This window comes from Stenella coeruleoalba (genome assembly GCF_951394435.1).
Source record: "Stenella coeruleoalba genome assembly, chromosome: 8".
NCBI classification, from domain to species: Eukaryota; Metazoa; Chordata; class Mammalia; order Artiodactyla; family Delphinidae; genus Stenella; species Stenella coeruleoalba.
In genome coordinates this window covers 93,122,909-93,147,322 of record NC_137154.1, presented here as the reverse complement: position 1 = coordinate 93,147,322, position 24,414 = coordinate 93,122,909, and the positions used below count along the sequence as shown (strand labels likewise).

At 54.3% G+C, this 24,414-nt stretch overlaps 1 protein-coding gene across 3 annotated transcripts; it reads right to left on the bottom strand.

Moving 5' to 3' along the window:
• Positions 1–184: 184 nt before the first annotated feature.
• Positions 185–17,212, bottom strand: SIDT2 (SID1 transmembrane family member 2). 3 transcript variants are annotated; one of them, XM_079928448.1, is made up of 26 exons: positions 16,536–17,212; positions 14,782–14,903; positions 14,306–14,470; positions 14,172–14,217; positions 13,655–13,756; positions 13,463–13,546; positions 12,548–12,647; positions 12,285–12,350; positions 11,261–11,354; positions 10,861–10,913; positions 9,746–9,817; positions 9,519–9,599; positions 8,338–8,456; positions 7,964–8,037; positions 7,790–7,856; positions 7,162–7,235; positions 6,894–7,017; positions 6,171–6,288; positions 5,546–5,682; positions 5,236–5,344; positions 4,927–5,021; positions 4,706–4,752; positions 4,339–4,444; positions 3,598–3,708; positions 2,071–2,184; positions 185–1,997 (listed from the first exon to the last, which is right to left on the bottom strand). In XM_079928448.1, exons 1-26 carry the CDS (start codon positions 16,716–16,718, stop codon positions 1,935–1,937), a joined length of 2,526 nt encoding a protein of 841 aa, XP_079784574.1. In that variant the 5' UTR covers positions 16,719–17,212; the 3' UTR covers positions 185–1,934. The 3 variants fall into 3 exon arrangements, 2 of the variants coding, with proteins under 2 accessions (XP_079784574.1, XP_079784575.1); XM_079928449.1 differs by having other exon boundaries at positions 4,927–5,003; XR_013829322.1 differs by lacking the exons at positions 185–1,997; positions 2,071–2,184; positions 5,546–5,682 and having other exon boundaries at positions 4,927–5,003.
• Positions 17,213–24,414: the final 7,202 nt, after the last annotated feature.

Here is a 24,414-nt window from a genome sequence, read left to right as displayed (position 1 = left end):
TTTCAAATCTCCTTCCTCTTGGAGCCTGCATGTCATCCGCATGCCCACTCTCCCACCATCCATCACCATCTGGTGTTTCCAGAGTACCACCTGTCCATTAAAGCAGGTCAGGGAGTACTGCCTGTGCCTGCGGCCTGCAGCCCGCCGAGCTGGGAGAGGCTCAGATCAGAAGTGAAGCTCGTCTGACTGGTGGGTGGGGACCAGGTGGGCAGAGGCTGCTGCCATTTGCCAGGTAAGGGGAGACTCTCGGAGGTGAGATGGCACAGCTAAGGCTTTTTCACTACGCTATCCTCTCCACCCTCATGGCACCTGGCATGGAGCAGGCCCCTGGTAAATGGTGACTGAATTGATGCCGTTGCTCAAAGGAGAGAAAAAAAACGTGAGGGCATCGAGGGACTGCTATTCCCGATGGGACTGGGGCTTGGAAGAGAAAGGTAGACCAGAAGACCTGGGAAATGGGGGCGCCCTGCCCCACCCATCATTCTCAACATCTTCACCCAGAAAGAGGGAGCAAAGATGGGCCCAAGAACTGCATCTGGTTGTTTCTTTAATTGAATGCAGACTCATTCATAGAAAACAGAAATGCAACCATAGCATGGAAAGACATTAAACGGAGCTCTGAAAAAAGATCCAGACCCTCCCTCCTCCTCTCCCCAGCCCAAAGGAGAGCTATAAAAACAAGCTGAGGAGAATAAAACACATTCCCATCCCCAAGGCAGAGGCCCGACCTGACCTCCCCCGACCTTGGCATCTAGAACAGACCAGGTAGGGCGAAGAGGATCCAAGGCGCAGAGCAGCCAGGGGAACCGGAGCTGGGGCAACTCAGTGTAAACTCCAAGATTTCATATGTGTGCATGTGTGCGACTGACACAGAACTTGGCTGAAGACTGGACGGAAACTTAGAAGCCAGCCCTGGGTCCTAGAGTGAGGCTGGACCAGGGACATAGAGGGGAATGTCATGTCCCTTCCCTGAGCCCCTTTCTAAGATAGGCACTGGGGCTCCCGTGGCCGTGGAGGCGGCGGGCCGGGCTGGGCTCTTTGTATCTCCCCTCCTTCGCCTCTGGACATTCTCGGGCAGTGTCAATGGCACTGAAAGGCCCCCAACTGGGGCTTGGCAGGACTAAGGGCCTGGAAAGAAAAAGGAAGGGAAGGAAAGTGAGTTGCTTTTTCCCTCCAATCCTGGTGCCAACATCAGTCTGGGAGCTGACGGGATACGAAAGTGACCTCTGAATTCAGTCGTTCGATCAAAGGTGGTTCTGACAATGTGGGCTGACGCTCGTTGCTAAAGAGCCAGCCCTGAGCACAGGTCAGAGGTAGGAGGCAGCACTGCCTGGGACCCCTCGCAGGCCTTAGCACCAAAAGCCCAGCACCAGCTGGCCGGTCCCCAAAATCCGACAGCCCCATCCATCCTGGCTGAGCTGAGTGGGCAGTGATGGCAGCCAGATGCAGACCCAGGAGTAGTGGAGAGAACCCTGGTGCAGGACAGAGAATCAGGCCCCAGACCAGGGCCCTGGAGTGGAAGCTCGGGGAAGAAGAAAGGGCTTTGGGTCCCAGGCCAGGGGGGAGGGGAAGGATGGGCAGAATGCAAGGCATGAGATGGGCAGGCAACACTTCCCTCCTTTCTTCTGCAGATGACAAACAGAGAGCTGACGGACGGGGACCTGCGGAGGGCCCCAACACTGAGAAGAAAACAGCAATTTGGCCAACATCCAGGGTTTCAGGGGGGCAGGCCTCCTCCCCGGCAGAGGGCAGGAACAAGGCGCAAGGCCACCCTGTGACTGTCCTGGGCCAAGCCTGGGCTGGACCTCGCTGTCCCACGGCCACCTGGCACTGGGCAGCAGGGCTGGGACTCACGCCCCTGGCACTACGGAGGCTCTGGGCAGTGCGGCAGAGGAGCTAAGGGCCCAGTGAGAGAAGCAAGGGCCCGGCTCCCACTAGAAGACGTAGATCTTGTCCCGCTGCACTGTGTCCAGGTCGTCGTCCAGTGTCAGCAACACCTGGAGGGCGGATGCGGAGTCAAGCCCAGGAAAGGAGGCCACCTCCGCCTCCTCTCCAGCCTCCCCGACATACCAGGAATGACCCAAACATGGCGATGGAGGAGAGGAAGTGCCAGATGTCGTGGTCATCAAAGAAGTCGAGGAGGATGCAGTCCCGGTTGTGCTCCCGGGACTCTGCAGGGGTTTTCTGGGGTGGAACAGAGAGAGCTGCCTGCTGACACCGCCCAGGGGAGGCTGGGCCAGACCAGCTCCCATCCCCTCCAGGCACTCTCTGTTCCCAGTTCCCAGCCCCAGCCCTAGGCTGGAGAGCACCTTTTTTTTTTTTTTTTTTTGTGGTACGCGGGCCTCTCACTGCTGTGGCCTCTCCCGTTGCGGAGCACAGGCTCCGGACAAGCTCAGCGGCCATGGATCACAGGCCCAGCCGCTCCGCGGCATGTAGGATCCTCCCGGACCGGGGCATGAACCCGTGTCCCCTGCATCGGCAGGCGGACTCCCAACCACTGCGCCACCAGGGAAGCCCGTGGAGAGCACCCTTTTTCAGGCTCACCCCTTGCCCTCATCTCCCACACCTAAGAATTGGCCTTTAGTTGCAGACTGCTCCCTGAGAGCACTGGTCATGATTCCCTTGAAGGACTAGAAGGCCACCAAAGCCTCCTAACTCCGTTCCCTGCCTTGGACTCCGCCCCCGGCTCCAATCAGTCCTCCAGGGCTCCTCCCAGCTCACTTTCTCTCCAAAGCACTATTGTCAGCTCACACGGCCCCGCCCGAGGGTGATAGTAGCCAGGACCTGTGGGCCATGACCCGAGGCCCTCGAGGTCGGCCATTATCTCCCCAACCTCCGTCCAGCAAACACTGGCTGGACCTCACTCTGTGTCTGGGGGCCGTCCGTGCCATATGCTGAGACCACAGAGATGACCAAGAAAGCTCCGCAGCGCCCTCAAGGAGCTCACGGTCTTTACCCGGCTCCCAAGCGAATGCAGTCACTGACCCCTAAGCTGCCTCTGCCTCGTTACTCAAGTCACGGCACCTCTGGGCCACAGGGCCCTTCCCCATCAGCCAGGGTCTCTAAAGGCCAAGAGCAAGCCCTGCCTCCTCTAAGCAGCTTTCCTGGACCTCCTAACTCACAGAAGCCTTTCTGTCCTCTGCCCTCCTACACATCCCCTACCTGTCTAGTCTATTACCCTTCATTGTACTATATTGTAAAGAAAAGCCAGGAACTGACAGTCTCTCTCTTTCTGGAACTAGATTGTAAGTGCTTCAAAGGCAGAGACGTTGCCAGACGTCGTTCTGATCACAGCAGGTGCCCTACGAGGCAGAGGGAAGAGCCTGACACCTCTGGCTTCAAACCCCAGCTGTGCCACCACTGGTTGTGTGACCTTGGGCAGGTCACTGGGTCTGTCTGAGCCTCCACTGCCTCATAAGTAAAATGGGGATACTTCCACACTGGCGTGGTGAACGGTAGGAGGACGAAATGAGAAAGCAGCTGTGAAAAGCACGGGCGATGCTCACAAACAATTTTTGAAAAGAGAACTGGCTGTTTGTGGGCTCACGATGAGCCTGTGGGTGACTCCCGTAGCCTCTTGGCAGGAGGACCACTCACCTGCCAGGTGCTGAGCCCCTGGAAGAAGAAGAAGAGTGCAAAGCCCCAGACCACCGAGGTGCAGATGATGCAGAGCAGGGGAATGAGCTTGATCCTCTCCCCGCTCCGGAGCTGGGGGGAAGACGGGGAAGAGCAGCCTGAGGGCCCTGCGCCACTTCCTGGCCTGCCCTGGAAGCGCCGTCCCAGGCTTTCAGGATGGATGCTTTAGGAAGCCTTCCTGGATCCATCCCATCACCCTACACAGCTCAACTGGTCCCCACACTAGCAGCCTGGTGTCCTCACCCCTGAGGCCCACCCTGGCTGGGCCTCCATCCATGTGCCCAGAACCCTGTGCTGGGGGGTGTACGGCCTGGGGGCTCCTCTCACGGTGGATGGCACGAGGGGCCCTTGGGAAGCACCTAGCCCTCGGAGGCCCAAGCCCAACACAGACTCAGCAAGCCCCACCTCCTCAACCCCTTCTCCACAGAACGGGGCTCTTGCCAGCTGTGGCCTCAAGTGCTACCAGTTCTACGGGCCATACTTAGAATACAGAAGGGGCTCAGGAAACGGGTCTGAGGATATAGCTGGCTCCCGGGGAGTACGTGCAAGAGACTAGCCTCTCCCCTCCTCAAGACTCAGTAGCCTGGAGGGATGGACAGAAAAATTCTCACTCCCTCTTGGTGCTGCCCCAGGGAGGCTGTGCCCATCTCCCTCCCCACAAGGCAGAGCCGCTGGCTGAGGGGCTCAGCCAGCCCCGCTCACCTTCATAATGATGTAGAAGGCAAAGTAAAGAAGCAGGTTGCAGATGCCGATGGCCAACAGGTAGGAGGCAAAATCATTGGGACGCATGATGAGCCCATAGGCAGCCCTGGCAGGAGGGAGGAAGAGCTGGTGAAGCAGGGGAGGAGCAAGGAAAGGGCTCTCCCTCCCCACCAACCCATGTTTTATGAGGATGTGGGGCTGGGTTCAGAGGCCCACAGAAGATTCTAGAACCCCAGGGGCCAACACCTCTCTCTCCAGCCCCCATGTCTCATGCCCAAATTTGTCCATGTTCCCCACAGAAGCCCATGGCTGGCCAAGCGCCGAGCTGCCCACCCAGCCTGGCTACACAGATGATGGCCGGACTCACAGTGACCAGTTGATAATGTTGCCCATAACCAGCAGCACCATGCGGTCCTGGAGGGAAGCAGAGACAGGGGAACTGAGAGACAGGGAGAGAAGTGGAGGGAGGCCCGTCAGAGGGTCCCCACCCCGCCCCTGGGCTCTCAGCTGCGCTCCGAGTGCCCCCCAGTGGAGGGAAGAGGAAGAGTGGAGATAGAGGAGGAGGGGCCCGGGGAGCTGGGCAGGTACCACGTAGAGGGGCCCGCTGCACTGCCGGATGCAGTCCGTGTAGAGCACGTGGAGAATGCGACGGCAGATCCCCGAGTCTATGAGAAGGGAAGGTGCTGAAAGGTACGGGCACCCTTTTGTCCCGGCCCCTGGTCTGTGCCAGCTGAGAGGACCCAGGGCCTCTCGGGGGCACAGCTGTGCCAAGGCCTCATTGAATTCCGTACCCAGTGACTCCCCTGGGCCCCCTGTGAGAGGGCAGAACCCAAAAGCCTCCCGTGAGACCAGGTCCCCGAGGCCACCAACCCCAGCAGGCCCCAGGCGAGCGCTCACCCAGCTTCCAGCGGCCCATGTAATAGAGCTGTGTGCTGAGGAGCAGGGTGGCAATGATGTGAATGACCGAGAAGATGACCCAGAATGCTGTGTTCCCTTTGCCGAAGACCTGTTGGGGCCACCAAAGGCAGGGCTGAGGAGAAAGCTGCTCTCCCGGCCCGCCCTTCCTCTGGGAGAGCCGGCTCTAAGCCCACCAGGCTGGGAGGGCACTTTAGGGAAGGAGCAGGGCTCTCTCCTGCAGGGGTGGACGGGGGTGTGTGCACACGTGTGCACCTTTCCTACAGGTGAGCAGAGCAGGCCGGGGCCTCACCACGCCCAGCACAGAGAAGAAAATGACGATGGCCAAGCAGGCATAGGCGCTGTAGGCACTGGCGTTGATGTCTGGGTGCCGCTTCTGGTACAGCTTCAGCATGCAGAGCCCCGCGATCATGTACATGAATGACGTGTCTAGGTGGAGGGACGTGGATGTGAGCTACGGAAACATCTGCGGAGCCCGGGCATGGAACCCCGGTCCCCACACCTCGTCACAGCCACTGAGCAAGCTGGTGGCGGGCTGGCGCTTGAACTGCAGCTCCTTAACTGTCCCTGCCACGCCCCACTGCCGCCCCACTGGCTGTCACCCACAGTCTGACTTCCCCTGACGACAAGGACAACTTAGTCCGAGCACTCTGAGGTCGGGGACTGCATCTTAATTATCTTTGTTTTCTCAGTGCGTGCACGTGCCTTTCCACAGGAAAGGCTTGACAGATGTATGAAACAGCATCCAGACGCTTATGTTCTACAAGCTAGGATGCGTGTTCACACAGGTCCTCCAGCCCTGGAGTCGCCCACATGGCTGTATCTTGGGGATCCCAATCCCTGCGGGTGAATGGGGGTGGCAGACTCAGGCAGATTCCTGTTGAGGTTCAGCCAGGGAAGAGGGAGGCCCCGCTCACCAAACTGGAAATTGGTATAGTTGGGGCAGACGTGATAGCAAGCGCTAAGGAGCCCCTCCATCATCAGGGCCGTGCCCATGGCATAGAAGAGGCCAAAGTGCTTGGGGATCCCACATTCCTGTTTCGGAGAGAGAAGGGAAGGGAGAGATGAGGTAAGGCGGGAAGGGAGGAAGGAAGGGGCCCTAAAGAGGGAGATCATGAGAAAGGAGTGGGATGGGGGGTAGAGTGGGTATTTAGCAAGGGCAGGGCCGGGCTGGGCACAACAAAGCTGGGCAGGATAAGACTGGACAGGGCTGGGCAGGGCAGGGCTGGGCAGGGCTGGGCAGGGCAGGGCTGGGCTGGGCTGGGCTGGGCTGGGCAGGGCAGGGCAGGGCTGGGCAGGGCTGGGCAGGGCTGGGCAGGGCAGGGCTGGGCAGGGCTGGGCAGGGCTGGGCTGGGCTGGGCAGGGCTGGGCAGGGCAGGGCTGGGCAGGGCTGGGCTGGGCTGGGCAGGGCAGGGCTGGGCAGGGCTGGGCTGGGCAGGGCTGGGCAGGGCAGGGCAGGGCAGGGCAGGGCTGGGCAGGGCTGGGCTGGGCTGGGCTGGGCTGGGTAGGGCTGGGCAGGGCTGGGCTGGGCAGGGCTGGGCTGGGCTGGGCTGGGCTGGGCTGGGTAGTGCTGGGCAGGGCCCTGCCTGCTAGGAAGGGTCTGGGCCTGAGGCCTCAGCGGGCAGGCGAGCGATCCTCACCAGGGCATAGAGGTCGTTGCGCAGCAGGGCCCGGTTGTGGTTGATCTCGCGCTGCAGGATGACCAGCAGGAAGAGCAGCCCCAGCAGGATGTACCCCAGGTTGCTGAGGATGTTGTTGAAAGCACTGGAAGGGGCGACAGCGGGCACGTTGCCTCGGCCTCATGCCCTGGCCACTTCCCCACCCAAGGCGGGCATTCGCAGAGCCCCTGCCCCTGCCCTGGTTCACCGTACGACGGGAAAAGGGGCCTCCTCCCAAGTGGATCCCCACCTGAGGTTGCCTAGAGGGTGGGCGCAGAGGAAGTTGTAGTAGCAGATGTCCTGGTTCCCTGTGACATTCACCACCTGCAGCGGGAGCAGGGAGGGGGCACTGCTAAAGTGCCTCAGTCCACAGCCTGCGCCACCACCAGTCACGTTCTGCAACGGATGGGAGGTGCCGCCACGGCCAGCAGGTGTGCGCACGTGACACCAGCAAGCCCCACTTTTGGTAAAGTCACTGCCCCCCTCGCTAGGTGTGGCTGAAAACCCTGAGGCATGACCATGACGGAGGTTCTTGCCCCACAGTACAGAGAAGAGGGAAGGGAAACCGAGACTTACAAAGTCCCAGCACTTTTGTTTCATAAATCCCCATGACCTGGGGGAGGGGCCACCACTGCTGGCATGCTGCCCCCATTTTGCAGATGAACCGACTGAGGCTCAGGGAGGTTGAGTGACTTGCTTAAGGCCACCCAGCTGGTAAGGCAGAGTTGGGATGGGAACCCAGGACCCATGACCTAGGACCTGTGCTGGCTCCAAAGCCGCAGGCTGGAAGGCTCTGCACTGGGGCGTTGTCCCAGCCTGGGGCAGCTCCTCGAGGGCATTTAGCTTGGGCCCTGGGGAGCCGGCCCCTGCCCACTCACCGTCTGGTAGGTGATCACCAGCTGCACCACAGGAAGTGCATAGAAGACAGCAATGGTGGCAATGTTCCTGAGGAGTGGGAGGGCGGCGGTGAGGTGGCAGCACCGAGGAAGAACCCGAGAACCCACCGCACCGTCCTGCCAATGACAGGAAGGCCGGCCTGCTCCCCCACTCACCAGAAGTAGATCTGGTACTTTTTCCGCAGGACGCGTTTGTCCTTGCGAGCCAGGTCAGCCACGCAGAGGTATTGCTGGGGAGAAGCTGGAGTGAGCCCCCTGCCCCACTGCCCCAGAGAAGCCCCTCTCGCCCAGGTTAGAGGAGGACATGGGGGGGCCTCCCTCCCACAGGCCAGAATTCCAGCAGGCCGAGTTCTGGGCGGTCCAGAGGGCTGGGAGCCGAGTCAATTTCCCCTGGAATCTGTGCCACCCCAGCAAGCTCCTTCCCTTTGCTTTCATAACATGCCACCCAGTGGCGAGATACGCTGGGGCTGAACACACAATCTCCCTTCCTTGGGAACCCGTGACCAGGGCCAACCCACGTGGGGTCACACCTTGGTGCGAATGACATTCTTGTCTGAATCGATGTCGGCCAATGTGTCATAGTCGTCCTCCTCCACGGAGCTCATGGAGTCCAGTCGTGGCCGGGTGCCCACAGGATCAAGGGAATGGTCTGGGGCAGAAAGGGGAGAAGGGTAACCTAGTGGGCACAGAACCCAAGGTCTGTCCCCACCCACCTGGGACAATTGTCACAATTACTAGGCAGTGGGAAGAGGCAAACTGTGGGCTCAGAGCGGGGTTAGAGGTGGGCTCAGGCCTGGGGAGGAGGTATCGGGTGCTCCTAAGTCCTTGAGGGCAACAAGGGTGGACTCTGCGAAGAGGCCACCAAACAGGGACCGCTCCAGCCCTGCCGCCTCACTGAGCTAGGCTTCCAGGCCAGGACACCGAGCAGACCCCGGGCCCCAAACACGAGCAGCAGGACTGAATTTGGCAGAAGTCACGCTGATTAGAAGATGCCCAGCTGTGTGGGTTCTGAGAAGACACTGCCTTGGCCCCCACTGGGTAAAGACCCAGTGGGCCCTGGGGTGCAGGCAAGGGTGAGAGGCTGCCTCCTCTCTAATCCTTTATCCTGTTCTTTTCTTGTGCCTTCGGAAGCTTCCTCCTGTAACCTTGCTGACCAAAGGCCCCCAGGGCCAGGACATGACACCCCGGCCCATGAGCCCCAGAAGGCCAGAGAGTGAGGTGCTGGAAAACACAACAGCCAACCAGAATATCTGGCCTGGGGGAGGCTGGGGTACCAGCTTGCCAGCATCAGGGGCCAGTGCCTGCCTATCTCAAAAGACACACGAGCTAGCAATTATTGGCATTAGATGGGGAAGCCATGCACAAAGCATCTTTATGGTCCTAGAGCCTTCTGGCTCCAGTCAACCGCCCTGGCAGGAGCTGATTGGTAGAGCAGCACTCGCCCTCCCCACATCTACCCATGGCAATGCACAGCTGCCGCATCTGGCCAAAGGGGAGGCGCCGCTTGAACTGGTCGTGCCCTTCAAAGGAAAGGGAAAGTTACGGGGAAGTGGGACCAAGGAGGAAGGGATGAGGGAGGAGAGGGGTGGGGAGACAGCAAGCCCTTCCCTGGTTCCAGCGTCTGGCAGAAGAGGCAACCGCCCACCGTCACGGTTCGTGCAGCCAGCACCAGCCCTGCACCGCACAGCTCTGCCCCGCCTGGCCCACTCACCCTGGTAATTGTAGGAGAGGTCCCCAGGGCCCGCGCTGCCAACCAGACCATCGGTGGATCCAGTGGAGCCGGAACCATTCTCTGTAGGGAATAGTAAATGGTGAGGCAGGCAGAAGAGACCTCAGGGCAGGGGACTCTGGACCCGTCTCCAGGGGGCGCCGAGGAGGCCACCCTGGAGGTGGTGACCCGGCGAGTGGGCAAGCATGAGCTCAAGTGCGGACGCGTACCAAAGGAGCCGTAGTTGTAGCCCTCATACGGGGAGCTGCCAGGGAAGGAATCGGCCAGGACCCGAGGGTGACCTGCAACAAGAAGTCAGGGACCCCTTACATTACCTTCCTCACCTGCAGGGTGCTACCAGGCTAAAATGAGAATAATGTACTAGGAAATCTCTTGCACATATTATAGTAGTTTAGTATTTAGCATATTGATTAATATTCAAAGCCCTTTGTTACCATGAAAAATTAAATATCATAGAGTATATTGTGGTTATTAAAGTATGTATGTATACACTTTAAAGGTTTTTCAACAGAAATGTTAAAACAAATTTGCAATGCTTAATTATTCTGTTTCTAAAAATTCAATAAACTATAATTTATGAGTCATAAAAAAAAAAGAAAAAGAAAGAAAGAAGTCAAGGACCCCTTAGCCTTGGAAGCAGAGAGAGGCTGCAAGCCAGGGAGAAGGGGGAAGGAAGAATCCAAAGAGAGACACAGAGGGGCCATGGCGGCAGCAAAGAATAAGCACCTATACCAGCAAACACCTATCCCACCACCACCACCTGCCCCATTGGAAACTCTCAGGCCCCTCTTTCCTCCCTAGAAAGACAGCAAAGTCAAGGAATTGACCATCTAAGTTACCAGCAGCAAGGACAGACCAGCATCGGCCTGCCCGGGTCCCACCCAGACACCCCTCTACTTCCCCTCCCCCTCCCCACTCTGGACTCCAGCTCCTCCGCCCACAGCACCTGGAGCTTACCAAGGAGAGAAGCTGAGAGAGAAGGTCCCAAGCAGGAGGGAGGATAGAGAGAGAGGGGTAGAAGAAGGGGAAAGAGAACGAAAGGTTAATAATCCCAGAGGCGGTGAGTCGCATTGTCTGAAGCGGCAGACAGCGTACCTAGACCCAGACACTGAATGAATCAAGTGACAGTCTTTAAGACGGGCACGTTAGGGACCAACAGGCACACTGCCCCAGGCCCATTTCCACCTACAGTGTTACTCCCTATCTGAACATCCAGAAGCCCTCAGTGGGACCTTCCTCCTCCAACCCCCAAGGGAACCATCCACCACTATCCCCACCAAACCACAAAGCAAACAGCCCACCAACCCAGACCCTCTGGAGGTACCGCTTTCTGGGCAGGCTCGGTCCACGGCCACCAGAAGGCTCTTCTTCCTCTGCCTGCAGGGACGGAATCCAGAGACAAACCAGAAGGGCAGCCGGAGGATCCCTCCTATGCTGGGCTGGCCTGCCTTCCACCCTCTCCACCCCATAACCCTGTCCTCCATCCATGATCCCAGGGGTCCTCCCAGGCTGGGAAGCAATGCGGGGTCTCCCTGCTTGGGAAGAAGGTTGAGGGGAGGGGTTGGTTTCCAGAGCAGAGGCCCAGGGACCTCAGACCCTCACAGGGACCTGCATTCCTATGCCTCGTGGTTGGAGCTTATCCAGGGCCACACAGATCCTGCCAGGCCATTTCCCCGTGCCTGACCTACCCCAGAGCAGGGGAGGGCCCAGCGGTCCCACTTTACCTCCAGTTCTCCCAGCAGGCCAGGAGCACGGTAAGCAGGTAGAAGGAGAGAAATATGCCCAGGCAAAAGAGCATACCGCCAACATAGGCCTCGGCTGTGGGCAGGGAAGTGGGAAGGAAAATACACCAGTACTTTCCACGCCTGCCCATCACAGCACGCAGGGCCCAGGCTCATCTCTCTCCACGTCTCCCCTCGGGTGGAATGACCCAGCCAGTGCCAACAATATGCCAAACTCGACATGATTCCTGGCTCTGCTCACACAGTTCCCTCTGCTAGAACTTTCTCCCCTACTTCTTTCTCCAAGACCCCTCCTTGACTTAACCTTCAAAACACAGCTGAGGAGCTGTGCCTTCTAGGAGGCTTTCTCTGCCCTGACCTCCCACAGTGACTGTCCTGGGTTCCTCACAGCCTTCAGCACCCTGCATAGCAACAGGCTCTAGACAGGGGCACCCTGAGGACCACAGCTAGAGCACAGCACCAAGCACACAGAAGGGACTGGAAACAAATGTGCTGAATAAGGAATCCATGCAGGAGAGGCAGCTTCTTTCCCCTTCTGCCACAATCCTTTATTTTTATCTTATACTTTCCAGTTTACAAAGGGCTCTATTCAATCACTCAGTAAACATTTATCGAGCATGACTAAGGGGCCTGGAACTTTCCTACTAATTTTGTGCTAAGCCGACTTAGTGAGGCTAATAGAGACTAACATTCTATTACTCCTGTTACAGAGATGGGGAAACTGAGGCTCAATGAGATTACACTGCCCACAGTGGCAGAGACAGATCTAGATCTCAGTCCCTCCATCTCTTTACTCATGGATGCTCCAAAGCACATTACTCACCCTCCCGCCGCTCCCTCCCCCCACCCCCCGTCATGAAGCCCTCCAAGACCACTCCTCCTTCCTACCCTGTCAGCCTGCTCGAGTAGGTCCTCCTTACCCTTCCCATTCAGAGAACACTCCCTACCCCAGGCCTGAAAGAAGAGCCAGTGGCCAGGCCATCCCCACTCAGCCACCCACACTCACACGTGACTGCTCGAGAGACCAACACTGACAGGGTTTTCTGGCGGTGCCCCTGATCGACCGGTTCATCTGGAAGTAAAATGGCAAAATGGCAAACCAGCGCCTGCCTGGAGCTTGGCTAGAGTTGGTGGGACCAGGCCTGGGAGAGTCTGGAGCCAGAAACCCACATCCCATCAGATCCATCAATCAGCCACACAGGCTCTTTTACCTCCCGGGAAGTGTCCAAGCCCTCCCACCCCTGGCCAGGCCCAGGGCACAAAATGTACCTTCTACAAAGGGGTAGAAAGGCAGGGAGCCTCCACAGGCTTGGTCTTCAGTTTTCACCACCACTACCACGTAAAAGCTGTTGCTGGGGAAGTCTTTGCGCTGCAGGATGAGGACGGTGATAATGGCGATGATGGTGATGATGAGGAGGATGGTGAGGACAGTGATGACGAAGATGACTGCCATTATCACAGCACCGTCATCATTTGTCATCGCCATCACCATCCTTTTCTGAATACCTAACCCTGTCTGGCCTGAATACATAGTGTCAGGCCAGACACTATGCTAAACTCTTTGCTCATATATTATTTTATTGAATCCTCACAAAGATCCTTATGAGTGAGTACTATCATTATCCCTGTTGGATGTCAGCTTAGGGTCACACTGCCAGTAAGTGGTAGAGCCAGGATCGTCTGACTCCAGAGCCCATACCCTGCACTAACACTACTGCCAGGTGAGCAAATGAGGGTATGCCCCATCATCATGGAACCCATGGGTGCCCTATTATAGCCTGGGCATCAGTCAGGAGAAAAAGTGGAGGGGCCGTGCTGCCTCCGTCAGCTGCACAACTAGATATCGTGAGCTGAACACATGCCTCTCCCTCCCTGCCCCCAGCACAGGTTTTAGCCTTTGCCAAGGGCAGCCCTCAACACCAGCCAGGGCCCTTTCCTCTCCCAGCTGTGGTGAATGACGTGTACAGAGCAGCCATAAAGGGTACTCTGCTCTTTCCTGTCCCCAAAGGCAACTGGGATTGTGGTTCAATGCTTGCATGTATAAGGGGACCCAAAGTCTCAGGGACTGGACGGCCAAGACTCAGTCCTGTGGGTAGGGTAGGAATGGGGCAGGGGAGAAGAAGAGAGGGTTAGGAAAGCTAACCACCTGGCCGCATCCCCCAGCGGGCCACGCCCATTTCCTACCTGCACGGTGATGGCTGCCTTCTTGGTCATAGTCTGGTACATGCCAATGAAGGCTACGTTGTTGTCTAGGTCATAGACAGGGCACTACAGAGGGAGGAGGAGACAGACAGATGGGCAGGGTCCTGGGCCCTGTCCCCTCTCTTCAGCAGCCCTGCTATCCACTGGTGGAGAGTAAAAGGGCAGGTTACTTACCAGGACATCCTGGATGGAGATGACTGAGCAGGGGAAGGCCTTGTTGGAGGTCACCTTGACAATGACTGAGTCCACTCCTTCCGGGAACTCATACTTGAAGTACTGAGGGCATAGGGAGGGCGGGGAGAGCCCCATCCCATGAGGATGCTCTCTTTGCCCCTCTAGAAGGGAAGAGTGTGAATCCTCCCAGGGTTGGGCAGTGGAGGCTCTCTGGGAAGAAAGGCCTTGCCCACAAGCAGGTCCATTTCCCATACACCACTCCCCTCAACCTCAGCTGGGCACTCAGGACAGTGCCCAAGGGGCAAGTAGGAAAGATGGCAGCCAGACCCCATGTCTCTGCACTTCCTATACTGTCTGTCCCCTGCCACCTTAGGGCAAGTGCTCCTGCTTCTAGAGAGTCCTCCACGGAGAGTACAACCAACCTGAAACTCCTGGCAAAGAGTGCTGACCACTCCCACCCCCAAGTTCAAGCTTCCCCATTTCTCCTCTGGAGGGACCGTTGACAGGGAGGTCTTACCTGGGGCTGCGCTGCCGTGGTATTAAAGCTGAACTGCTCTCCGGTCCTGTGGGGCAGAGAAGAGCCCCCCACCGTTACTCCCAGAGCTTGTGAAGGAGGCCAGTACCGTGGCCCCCTCGCTCTCCCCTGCAGACCTGAGCACGAAGTCATCCATTCGGCTGACGCGGAGCTGGTACGTGGTGTTGACTGGTGACAGGGTGGACACATCCACGTAGAAGAACTGGACCTCGGACTCATTCTTGGTGGGGGGCTGACACAGCGTTCGTTCCACCTTTTGGTAGAGGTACTTGCGCTGAAACCTATGGTCCGAGGCAGAGATGAGACATGACTGCGGTTCCATGACAGCCAGCATGCCACTCCAGGGAAGCAGAGCCCCAATTCCTCCGCTCTGGTCCCACTACCTCCCTACCCCCCTCCACTAGGCTGACAAGCTCCAGGTCAGCTGGCTGGGCCCTTGCGCCGTTGACCAGCCTCCTGGCTCGGGGAATGGGGAGGAGAAACAGAGGGGCACCCAGGTGGTCGGGGGCCCTGGACAAGGCCCTGAGTGAGGCTCTGGGCAAGGCCTGGCCTGGGCCTACCCCCCCCTCCCTGGTCCCCAGGTCCTACTCACATCCCTCGCAGGATCAGGGGCACCTGGAAGGACACCACCGCCTCCTTCTGGCGGACCACAAACAGCAAAGGAGCCCCCTTCTGCTTGTTCAGGACATTCACGGACACTCTCACGCCCTCTGTCTGCAAGATGACACGGAAATGTCCCTCAGTCAAGCCCGTGGTGACTCTAATTCTGCCACGGGAACACATGGCTCCAGAGACTGTGAGCTCTGCCCTCCCTCAAGCAGACGGCTTTGTGCTTTCCCCATCCAGGTCGAGCTGGGGAGCTCCTTATGCCCCTTCATCTGCCAGAGCAGCCCCCAGACTCCAGGAGGGACTTAGGGGAGAGGATGGGAAACACAATGGAGACCTCAGGCATCCCCAGCATACCCCATTGCTATAAAAGTTCACGGATGCACATGCCTGCACACACATGCGTCTGCACACACGTGCATGTACACACATGCGCACACACAGGGACACGGGAGAGCAAGAAGTGCTCCCCAACCTTCTTCCTTGTGAGCCAGGAAGTTCCTATTCTACAACTCATCTGGCAGCCAGAGGCCACGGGGAGGTGGGGAAACAGGGATCGTTGAAAGCCAAGAAGGCCAAGTTCTATCCTTAGCTCTGACCAAGGGATAGGGCTGTGGAAAAGTCACTTCACATCTCTGAGCCTCAACATCCCCCTCTATAAAATGGAGACACTCCCACCATTGGCACTATGGAGGAAAGTATATAGGACAGTCGGAGCTTAAAGAAAAAAATAAAATAAAATAAACCCTGGGATTGCTTGTTATTGGGCTGCTGAAACCCAAGCCCTTAGGGCAGCACCTCCCAGACGGATAGAGGCCACCGTTCTCAGGGTAACCCCACATATGGGGGCAAAAAGAGAAAGGACTCTAAGTTGGATGAGATCAAACTTCAGAGAACCAGGCACTGAAGGCAGATCCTGGCCTGCCATCAAAACCCAATCCCTCCCCATTCTGAAAAAAAAAAAAAAAAAATCAGATTCCCATTCTGAACTCCACCACTTCTTAGTAAATCCAGTCCTGGTGAGAGCTGAGCAGGAGACCGTGAGCCAGGCTGCAAGAGTGCTCCAAATCTCAGCCCTGCCTGGGGTCTAGGCTTCCCAGACCTAGCTGTGCCCATGTTCAACTCACAGCTGGGGAGAAATGAAAGAGAAATCAGGGTGAGGAAGCTTCTCCACGGTAGGCAAACTCCTTCTCCCCTCCCACCCAACCTGGGGTTGGCTGTACCTCCACCACCTTCAACTTACAAGGCCAGCTGTCTTTCCAAGGGAAGGAAGAGGGCTGGGAAGTTCCCAGCAGTTAACGCAGCCTGGGAAGTCCTGCATTCATTTCCCTGGGGAGTCTCAGCTATAACTCCCTGGAGGCAGAGCCTTTCAGTTTGGGCCTGTCTCATCCCCCTGGGGTTTTCTGGGCCAAGCCCAGTAGCAAGCCTGCTTCCTTGCTCCCAGACCCCACAGCACTGTCAGACTCTGGGTGCTGGGTAGGGAGCAGGCCAGTCCTGCTCAGACTACAGCTGGTAGAAAGGAAGGGATCAAAGAGAAGATGGGAAAGAGGCAACTTCAGAAACTGTCCACTGGTAGCTTCAGAACAAACATCCCTGGCAAAGGAAGAAGGGCTGGCAAGAGGGTCCAGCGTGGTTCTGGGAAACCCAGTGGGGCGGCTGTTCTTGGGGACTGACAGCATCGCGGAACCCTGGTCCGCTAGCCCACTCACCACCAGCCCCGAGCCCAGCCCCTTCCCTCACCCGGTTGCGGGTCACAGTATGGTTGAAGGTGTAGATGTTGACCAGCTCGCTGTTGACTTCATCCACGTAGGTGCGCTCAAACTCGGCGTCTTTCTGCGAGACGTTCTTAGGCCCCAGAACCCCCAGATGGCTCTCGACCGAGGCCACCAAGAGTGCCAAGAAGGGCAAGCCCAGAGCGAACATGGCCCCGGCCGGGCGGCAGTGGAGGCGGCAGCGGCGGCGGCGACGATAAGCGACAGGTCACCTCCAGGGCGGGTTGCGGCTGTGGCCGCAGCTTCCAGCATCTCACCAGGACCAGAACTTTAACCTCGGCCTGAGATTAGGAAACGGTCCCTCCCCTGAAGCCGCAGACGCGCTCTCAGCGGCCAGGGAGGGGTTGGGGCGGCTGGGAGGGGGTGGGGAGGGGTTGGGGTACGGGCCACAGGAAGGGGCCCCAGCTCGCGAGGGGCCGAGCACGGCTGGGAGACCCGGCGGACGCCCGCCAGGGCCGTGACAGCCCGGAGGCGGCTAGTTGCTGGGAGCCTGGAGACGCCGGGAAAGGGGAGCGAGGGAGGGAGGGAGGGAGGGCGGAAGGGAGCGGAAGCCGGCGGCGGGGTCGGCCGCGAAAGGAGGAGAGTCTGAGGGTGAGGGGCGTGATAGGTGGTAGCGACCCGACGCCGCGCGGCGCGGCGAGTTTCTGGGGCGCCGGCTTCGGTGCTCAGAACTCCGGGGAGTGAGCAACGCCGCGGGGCGGTAAACAGCGGGGCTGCCGGCCCGCCCGCTGACGTCAGGGGAAACTGACACAGATTTAAAGGGCCAGGCTTCGGCTTGGGTCTTAAAGGGGACGCCGCTTTCCAGCTGGAGGCCTTCTCCCACTCCTATCCTGTTACCGGCTCCTCTTTCATTATCCCGACCTTCTCTGGAAGCTCACTTTGGATTAGATGGATGTTTCCGTGAAGGATCTCCAAGTGTTGGATTCTTGTTGACAAATTCTCTTTTTCACACGTAAGGGTCACCCTCACCCCCACCACCACTGCCATTACCACTAACATCCTCCACCCCTGGGACGTTTTTTTTTCTCCCAATTATCTTAAGAAGAGAAAAATTTCTAAGAACTAGGAAACTGCCCGTGGAGGGGAAGCCGAGACAGAAATGCCCGAGAAACCCTGTGCGCTCCCGCCTCCCACTGCAGCGGCCACACAGCTTCAAGGATGCCTTCAAGCTCGAAGGGCTGTTTCTCTTCTTCTCTGCTGGGGCAGCTACAAAGCTCGTTGAAAGAAACTTCTACAAAATAGTTTGGCACCACGTCTCAATGAGCTTAAAGAGCTTTACACTCTTTGACCAAATAATTCCACTTCTGGGATGCTATCCTAAGGAAATAAGAAATACAGATAAAAAAAAAGTGTGGGCAAATATCCTTATCACTGTGATCCTTATAATACAAAGCTTAAAGGAAACAGCTTAAATGTCCATAATGAGGGAGTGCTTAAATGTACTATTATCATGAAGCCATTGAAAGTGATGCTTAAGACATTTAGGGACATGCAAGCAGAGAATTCAGGTTATGACACTATATAAACAGTATGTTTTCCAAATACATAGACATGCATAGAAAAACGTTGAAAACTGCATAAAATTTAGCAATGATTACCCTTGAATTACAGGTGGCTTTTTAAATAACATGTATCGGGCTTCCCTGGTGGCGCAGTGGTTAAGAATCTGCCTGCCAATGCAGGGGACACGGGGTCCGGGAAGATCCCACGTGCCGCGGAGCAACTAAGCCCCTGCACCACAACTACTGAGGCCACGCACCACGACTACTGAAGGCCGCGCCTAGAGGCCATACAGCGAAGCCACCACAGTGAGAAGCCCATACACCACAACAAAGAGTAGCTCCCGCTGGCCCCAATTAAAGAAAGCCTGCGCGCAGCAACGAAGACCCAATGCAGTCAAAAATAAATAAATAAAAATAAATGTAAATAAATAACATGTATCATATCATTTTCCTCTAATTCCAAAAGTATAGACAAGTTCAGGAAAGAAAGAAAGAAAAAAAGAAAGATCACTGGTTGGATGGTCTTTACGTTTATTTAATATATTTTTAAAATTTATAAATTTTCTACAATGTACACAAATTCTAAGAACATACCTAAGACAAATTAGATATGTTTAAAGGGAAAGAAAGGCCACCTCTGAAGTTGTCAGGTACCCTGATGAAGCCACCTAGGCCATTGACTTGTCAGGGTTCTCTTGCTTGCAAGATTCCAGCAGCCTCAGTCCCTGCCCCTGCCTCACTACCTGCGCATTGTTCCAGTCAGGACTATTTTAGCTTATGACCTGTTATAAACATGTATTCATTCCTGCAATAAATATTTAATGGGCACCTACTATGTACCAGGTACTGTTCTAGTTATACTGGGCAAACAGTGAGGGAGAGAATTAGACCTAGCCCCTGCCCAGGCATTCATACGTGAGGATGAAGAACAAAAGCAAGCTGCAGGGGCTAGAGAACTCTAGAACCTTAGCAGACTCCTGGGCCAACCCCTCATTTTACAGATAGGCAGAGCGAAGCCCAGAAAAAGTTAGCTCATGAGTAGTTCACTAAAGTCCCCTGTGCCTTGGTCCAGTACTCTATCCCACATATCTATACAAACCTGAATCGGAATCAGAGGACCCTCAGGATTACAAGAGGTATCTTCTCAATGAGCCCTCCATGCAGTCAGCAACCCAGTGTGGAGAGTCAATGTAGATTTCCACATTCCAACTGCACTTCACTTTTTCCCTCATCACAAACCTCCCGGTAAATCTGGAACTCTAAGAAATACTGCCACCCTGAGCTTGAGCTCCCCACTGAGGCTGATGTGATTTAACTGGTCTACCCTGTCTGTGCCAGGAGCTTTCCCGGGTTCTGTGGGGACCACAAGTTGAGGACCGGAGCATTTCTGCCATAGGCTGGTTGGTGCTGAGGCTGTACTGAATAATCCCAGGCTGGGCTTGGGGGTGGGGAGAAACATTCCAACTCTGCCTCAGGTTTGGGGGCAAAATGTGCCTCTAGGCCTGTTTAAAATGCCCATGGAGACCCTACTTGCAGTTTTTGAATCACAGTCTCTAGAGGTGTAACCCAGGAATCTGCATTTTAGGAAGCACTCCAGAAGTTTGCTATACACAATAAATTTTGAGAACTACCGATCTGGGGCCAAACAACTGTGACAATCAATATTTCTGTTTGCTCCCTTTCTCCGGGCAACATCTTTTCCTTTTTCAAGGTCTCAAGGGCTTAACCTTGAGTGTTCAGACAGGGTGGGAGGGCAGCAGCCCTGTGTTTTCCCAGGGTTTCTCAGGTCTGCAGAACTTTCCTCAGCCCTGCTGCCCCACCCACGGTGGGTAGGAGGGTTGGGGGCCGGAGGGAGAGACAGCACAAGCCTGTTATGAATAGGCCCTTTCTGAGGTTTGGCAGCCCTGAGTGGAGTGAAGGCTTTTTTTGTTGGCTGCAGCAGTCAGCGTAAAAGAAGGGCAGGGCTTCCCTGGTGGCGCAGTGGTTGAGAGTCCGCCTGCCGATGCAGGGGACATGGGTTTGTGCCCCGGTCCGGGAAGATCCCACATGCCGCGGAGTGGCTGAGCCCGTGAGCCATGGCCGCTGAGCCTGCGCATCTGAAGCCTGTGCTCCGCAACGGGAGAGGCCACAACAGTGAGAGGTCCGCGTACGGCAAAAAAAAAAAAGAAGGGCAGTGCTGGGTCTCAAAGCCAGACTTCTAAGTGCAAAGAGATGTCAAGTCCTGAGGGCAGGCCCCCTGGCCTTCTGCATAGGCCCAGCTACTGCATTCTCTGCCATGTTATATAAAAAGCCCAACCCCAGCCCTGGTGATGAAGGGGGCAGTGTTGGGTCACAAGGCTGGATGACTTCCTTTCATTTCCCTGTGGGCCATCCTTCTGATCCTGAATGCAGAAAGGACCTGGGAAATGGGACCATTCACCAGGCAGCTGACAAGGTTCACAGCTTTCCATGAGTCCAGCTCCATTTTGTGTCACAGGATTTTCAGAGTTTGGAGCAAGAAGACAGGAAGGAAGCTTCGGCTGGCTCAGGGGTATTATTAAAATGACCTTAGGACTCACCAACAGCAGGATGGATTAGCTGAATCCGATCGAGTAATTTAGGAATCTGGGTGGTAGGTAGTGGCCGTGTCTGTAGGTGGGTGGCAGAATCAAAACAGACTTTAGAATTAACTAATGGTATAACTTTAACCCAGAAAAAAAGGTTGCAAAACCAGCCCCCCTGAAGGAAATGAACTTGAAGTCCCCTGTTTTCACTGTGACGGTAAAAAGGGCTCAGTGTATCTACTTGGAGATCAAATACAATTGTCCTGGGTATAGGCAGCTCCAGAAGCAAGAGTACAGCCCTTCTTCCCACCATGCAAGTTCTGTTCTTTCCCAGAGCTGCCCTCATGTCTGTTTTCTCTCCATCAAAGACTGTGAAAAGGGGGTGCACATCAGATTAGGAATCAGTTAAAGGTACAGTATTTACTCTGTCATTCTGGGGACAGCTTCATGGTGTTGTGGAAAAAAGAAGGACTTTGATGATAGAAAGTTCTATGTTTAATTCCCTGTATTGTGCATCTTAGGCAAATTGCAGTTTCTGAGCCTTCAGGATCCACCTCTCATCTCCATTGTCCTCCTAAATGCCGCACACAGTGGAGCTGGGCTTGACTGAATTCATCATCCTGAACTATTGTCTAAAGAGTAGAAGGGGAGTCAAGGGAGAAGAGCTTTGACCAAGTGGCCAGGACTTTCTGCCAGAGACAGATCAGCCACTCTGCATTTCCTAAACCTTCGTTTTCACCATTCAGAAGGGGAAATGTGCACAGTGCGTTCAGGCATCCGGTTCCCTGTGGCCGTGTGATGGAACCAACATCAGGGCTTTCCAGGAAATGAGGCTGGTCATCAGGTTGCTGAAAACAAGCAGATGAATAATTGATCAACTCAAATCCGTGTCTCCAAAGATCACTGATAAAACTGAGCCAGCCATCCTCCTATTTCAAGAAACCTTGGGTCTCTGGCTAAGAAATCAGAAGATGCAACTGAAGAACTTTTTACTCCTCTCTGACTGTATCTAAAGATCACATACAGCTACCCAGTCCTTATTCCAAGTTGTTCTTATCAGAACAGGTCCCCTCTCTTTACACTCTGGCTCGGACACAGGCTACATCCTATAGCTGCTTCTGTTATTTCATTGGTTCCTAGAGTCTTCACAAAGGTGATTTTCTCATTCACGATATTTTTGTCCCTCTGAACCAGTCTAGCTTTTTCTTCTAACTTCACTTTTCCTATAAAAACCATCTTTATTAATTCCATCTAGTTCTTTTTTATTTTTTATTGAAGTATACTTGTATTATATTGATGTACAATATTATATAAGTTACAGGTGTACAATATAGTGATTCACAATTTTTAAAGGTTATACGCCTTATAGTTATTATAAAATATTGGCTATATTCCCCATGTTGTACAATATATCCTTGTAGCTTATTTAACACATAATAGTTTGTACCTCTTTATCCCCTACTGCTATCTTGCCCCTCCCCCCTTCCTTCTCCCCACTGGTAACCTCTAGTTTGTTCTCTGTATCTGTGAGTCTGCTTATTTTTTATTATATTCACTAGTTTGTTGTATTTTTTAGATTCTACATACAAGTGATATCCTACAGTATTTGTCTTTCTCTGTCTGATTTATTTCACTTAGCATAATACCCTCCATGTCCATCCATGTTGCTGAAAATTGTGAAATTTCATTCTTTTTTATGGCTGAGTAGTATCTCATTGTGCATATAATACCACATCTTCTTTATCCATTCATCTGTTGATGGACACTTAGGTTGCTTCCATGTCTTGGCAACTGAAGATAATGTTGCTATGAATATTGGAGTGCATGTATCTTTCATAATTCCATCTAGTTCTAATCAAACAATTCCAGAAAATGTCTCAATAATTTTTGTAATACGTATATACTGCATCTTTCTGGTTTTCACTGTTCTTAGGTAAATTTATCACTAGCTGGAATAATGTCTACTGTTTCTTACAAGCAGCAGCATAATACCATTGAAAGGACAGAAATTGAAGTCAAATGATTTGTATTCCGGTTTCAATTCTGACCGTTACTGGCTAGATGATCATGAAGAAATTACTCGATCTCCTATCCATTCATTCATTCATTCATTTATTCAGTGCCTAGTGTGTACTAGTCACTAAGCTAGGTGCTGGGGACACAGAGATACTTAAAACACATTCTCTGTTCTTAAGGAATTCATATCTAGCAGTGTAGAAAAGTGATTAAGTGCAATGGTAAAAGATTTACACAGGGTATTATGGGAATTCAAAGATGAGAGACCTAGTACAGATGTGAGCTGAAAATAGGAGAAATCAGAAAACATTCCAGGACTCTCTGAAGGATTCTTAACAGATGAGTAGAAGCTAGCTTGGCAAAGGGGCAGGAGCATATTCCAGAGGGTCTCAACTTGGGGCAAAGGCAGAGACTCAGAGTTCAATGCTATTGGCATGAAGTTCAAAGTAAGAGGTGGGAGGATATAAACGAACTGAAGAGGGCCAGGTCATGGAGCACATTGGATGTTATATTTAATAGCTTGGACTATCAGTGGTTATCAAAGAGCATGCTGCAGTACACTGATGTGTCATTAATTTTTACAGGGGTGCTGTCAAAGCTCTATCAGTGTGTAAAATTTGTTTTTTTGATACATATTTTTGATGTGATTTGTTAAGATAAAATAAGCCAGCAAATAAGCAAGAGGCAAGAGGCATAGCATAAAATCAGGCCCAAGAAAGACTATGTGTTTAGCAAAACAATTAAGTTCTTTGCTTTGCGGCTACGTAAAAATATGTAGCTAAGGTTTCACTCCTGCCTTGGCTGGAGAAGAACAGGGATAGATTCTCCTGCTGGTTCTTTCCCCAACTAGATGCTGGTGAGGGAGCTTCCCCTTCCACCACACTACCCTCTCTTCCACTTCTGGGCCACTGAAGAGGTTCACACAGCAGATTGGAAACAATCAGCAAAGCCTCAGGCCCCAGGCTGCTTTCACTGCTGTCCTGTGATTTAAGGGGAACCTGTGACCAGCTCACAAGGCAATGCCTCTGGGGGGGTGGGTGGAGAGGAACTTGGTGTGATTAGATGGGGAGGGCGGGCAGGGGGAGGCAAGTAGAAAAACAAAAATCCCTCAGTTTAGTTATCTCCAAATTTTATCCTTTTATAGGAGTAAATCATTTTAATCCAATAGCCTCACCATGGTGAGAAGTGATAAAGCGAATGTCGCAAAAACCACAGACACTTTTAGCTGCTTAGGAACATTTTATTGGCATATCAATCTGCTGTAATCATTGCTGGCGTGGTTGGTGGAGTTAGTCATCTGGATAGGCCCTAATGGGCCAGGTAAGTGACCCTTGTTCTGGTCACACAGCTCTAAAGAGGTTGTCCTTGGGGCAGATGTGTTAGCTTGGGGAGGCGAAGGTGATAAAGGAGAACTGTGTCCACATTGTCACTAGCAGCCACATTGTTATACTGAGACTGAGGCCATTCACCCAGGTCAGATGAGGTAGTCCACAGCACACATCCACAGAAACCCACCTGCAGAACTGTCTGGACTCATGTATGGAGTGGACTTCAAGGGAGGCAGCTGTGTTTTCTGAAGGTCTGACATGAACCCTCATTCAGTATTTCCATCTGCACTTGTGGCCCCCACCACCACCCCTCAGCATATGGAAGCTGACAACTCCTATTTTAATCATTCTTCCATTTATTACTGACTGTACTTACACTTTCCTGTTTTAGACTTTAAAATCTTATTTCACTTACCCAAGTATCCTCCTGTCAATCTGAACTTCCTGACATGCTAATA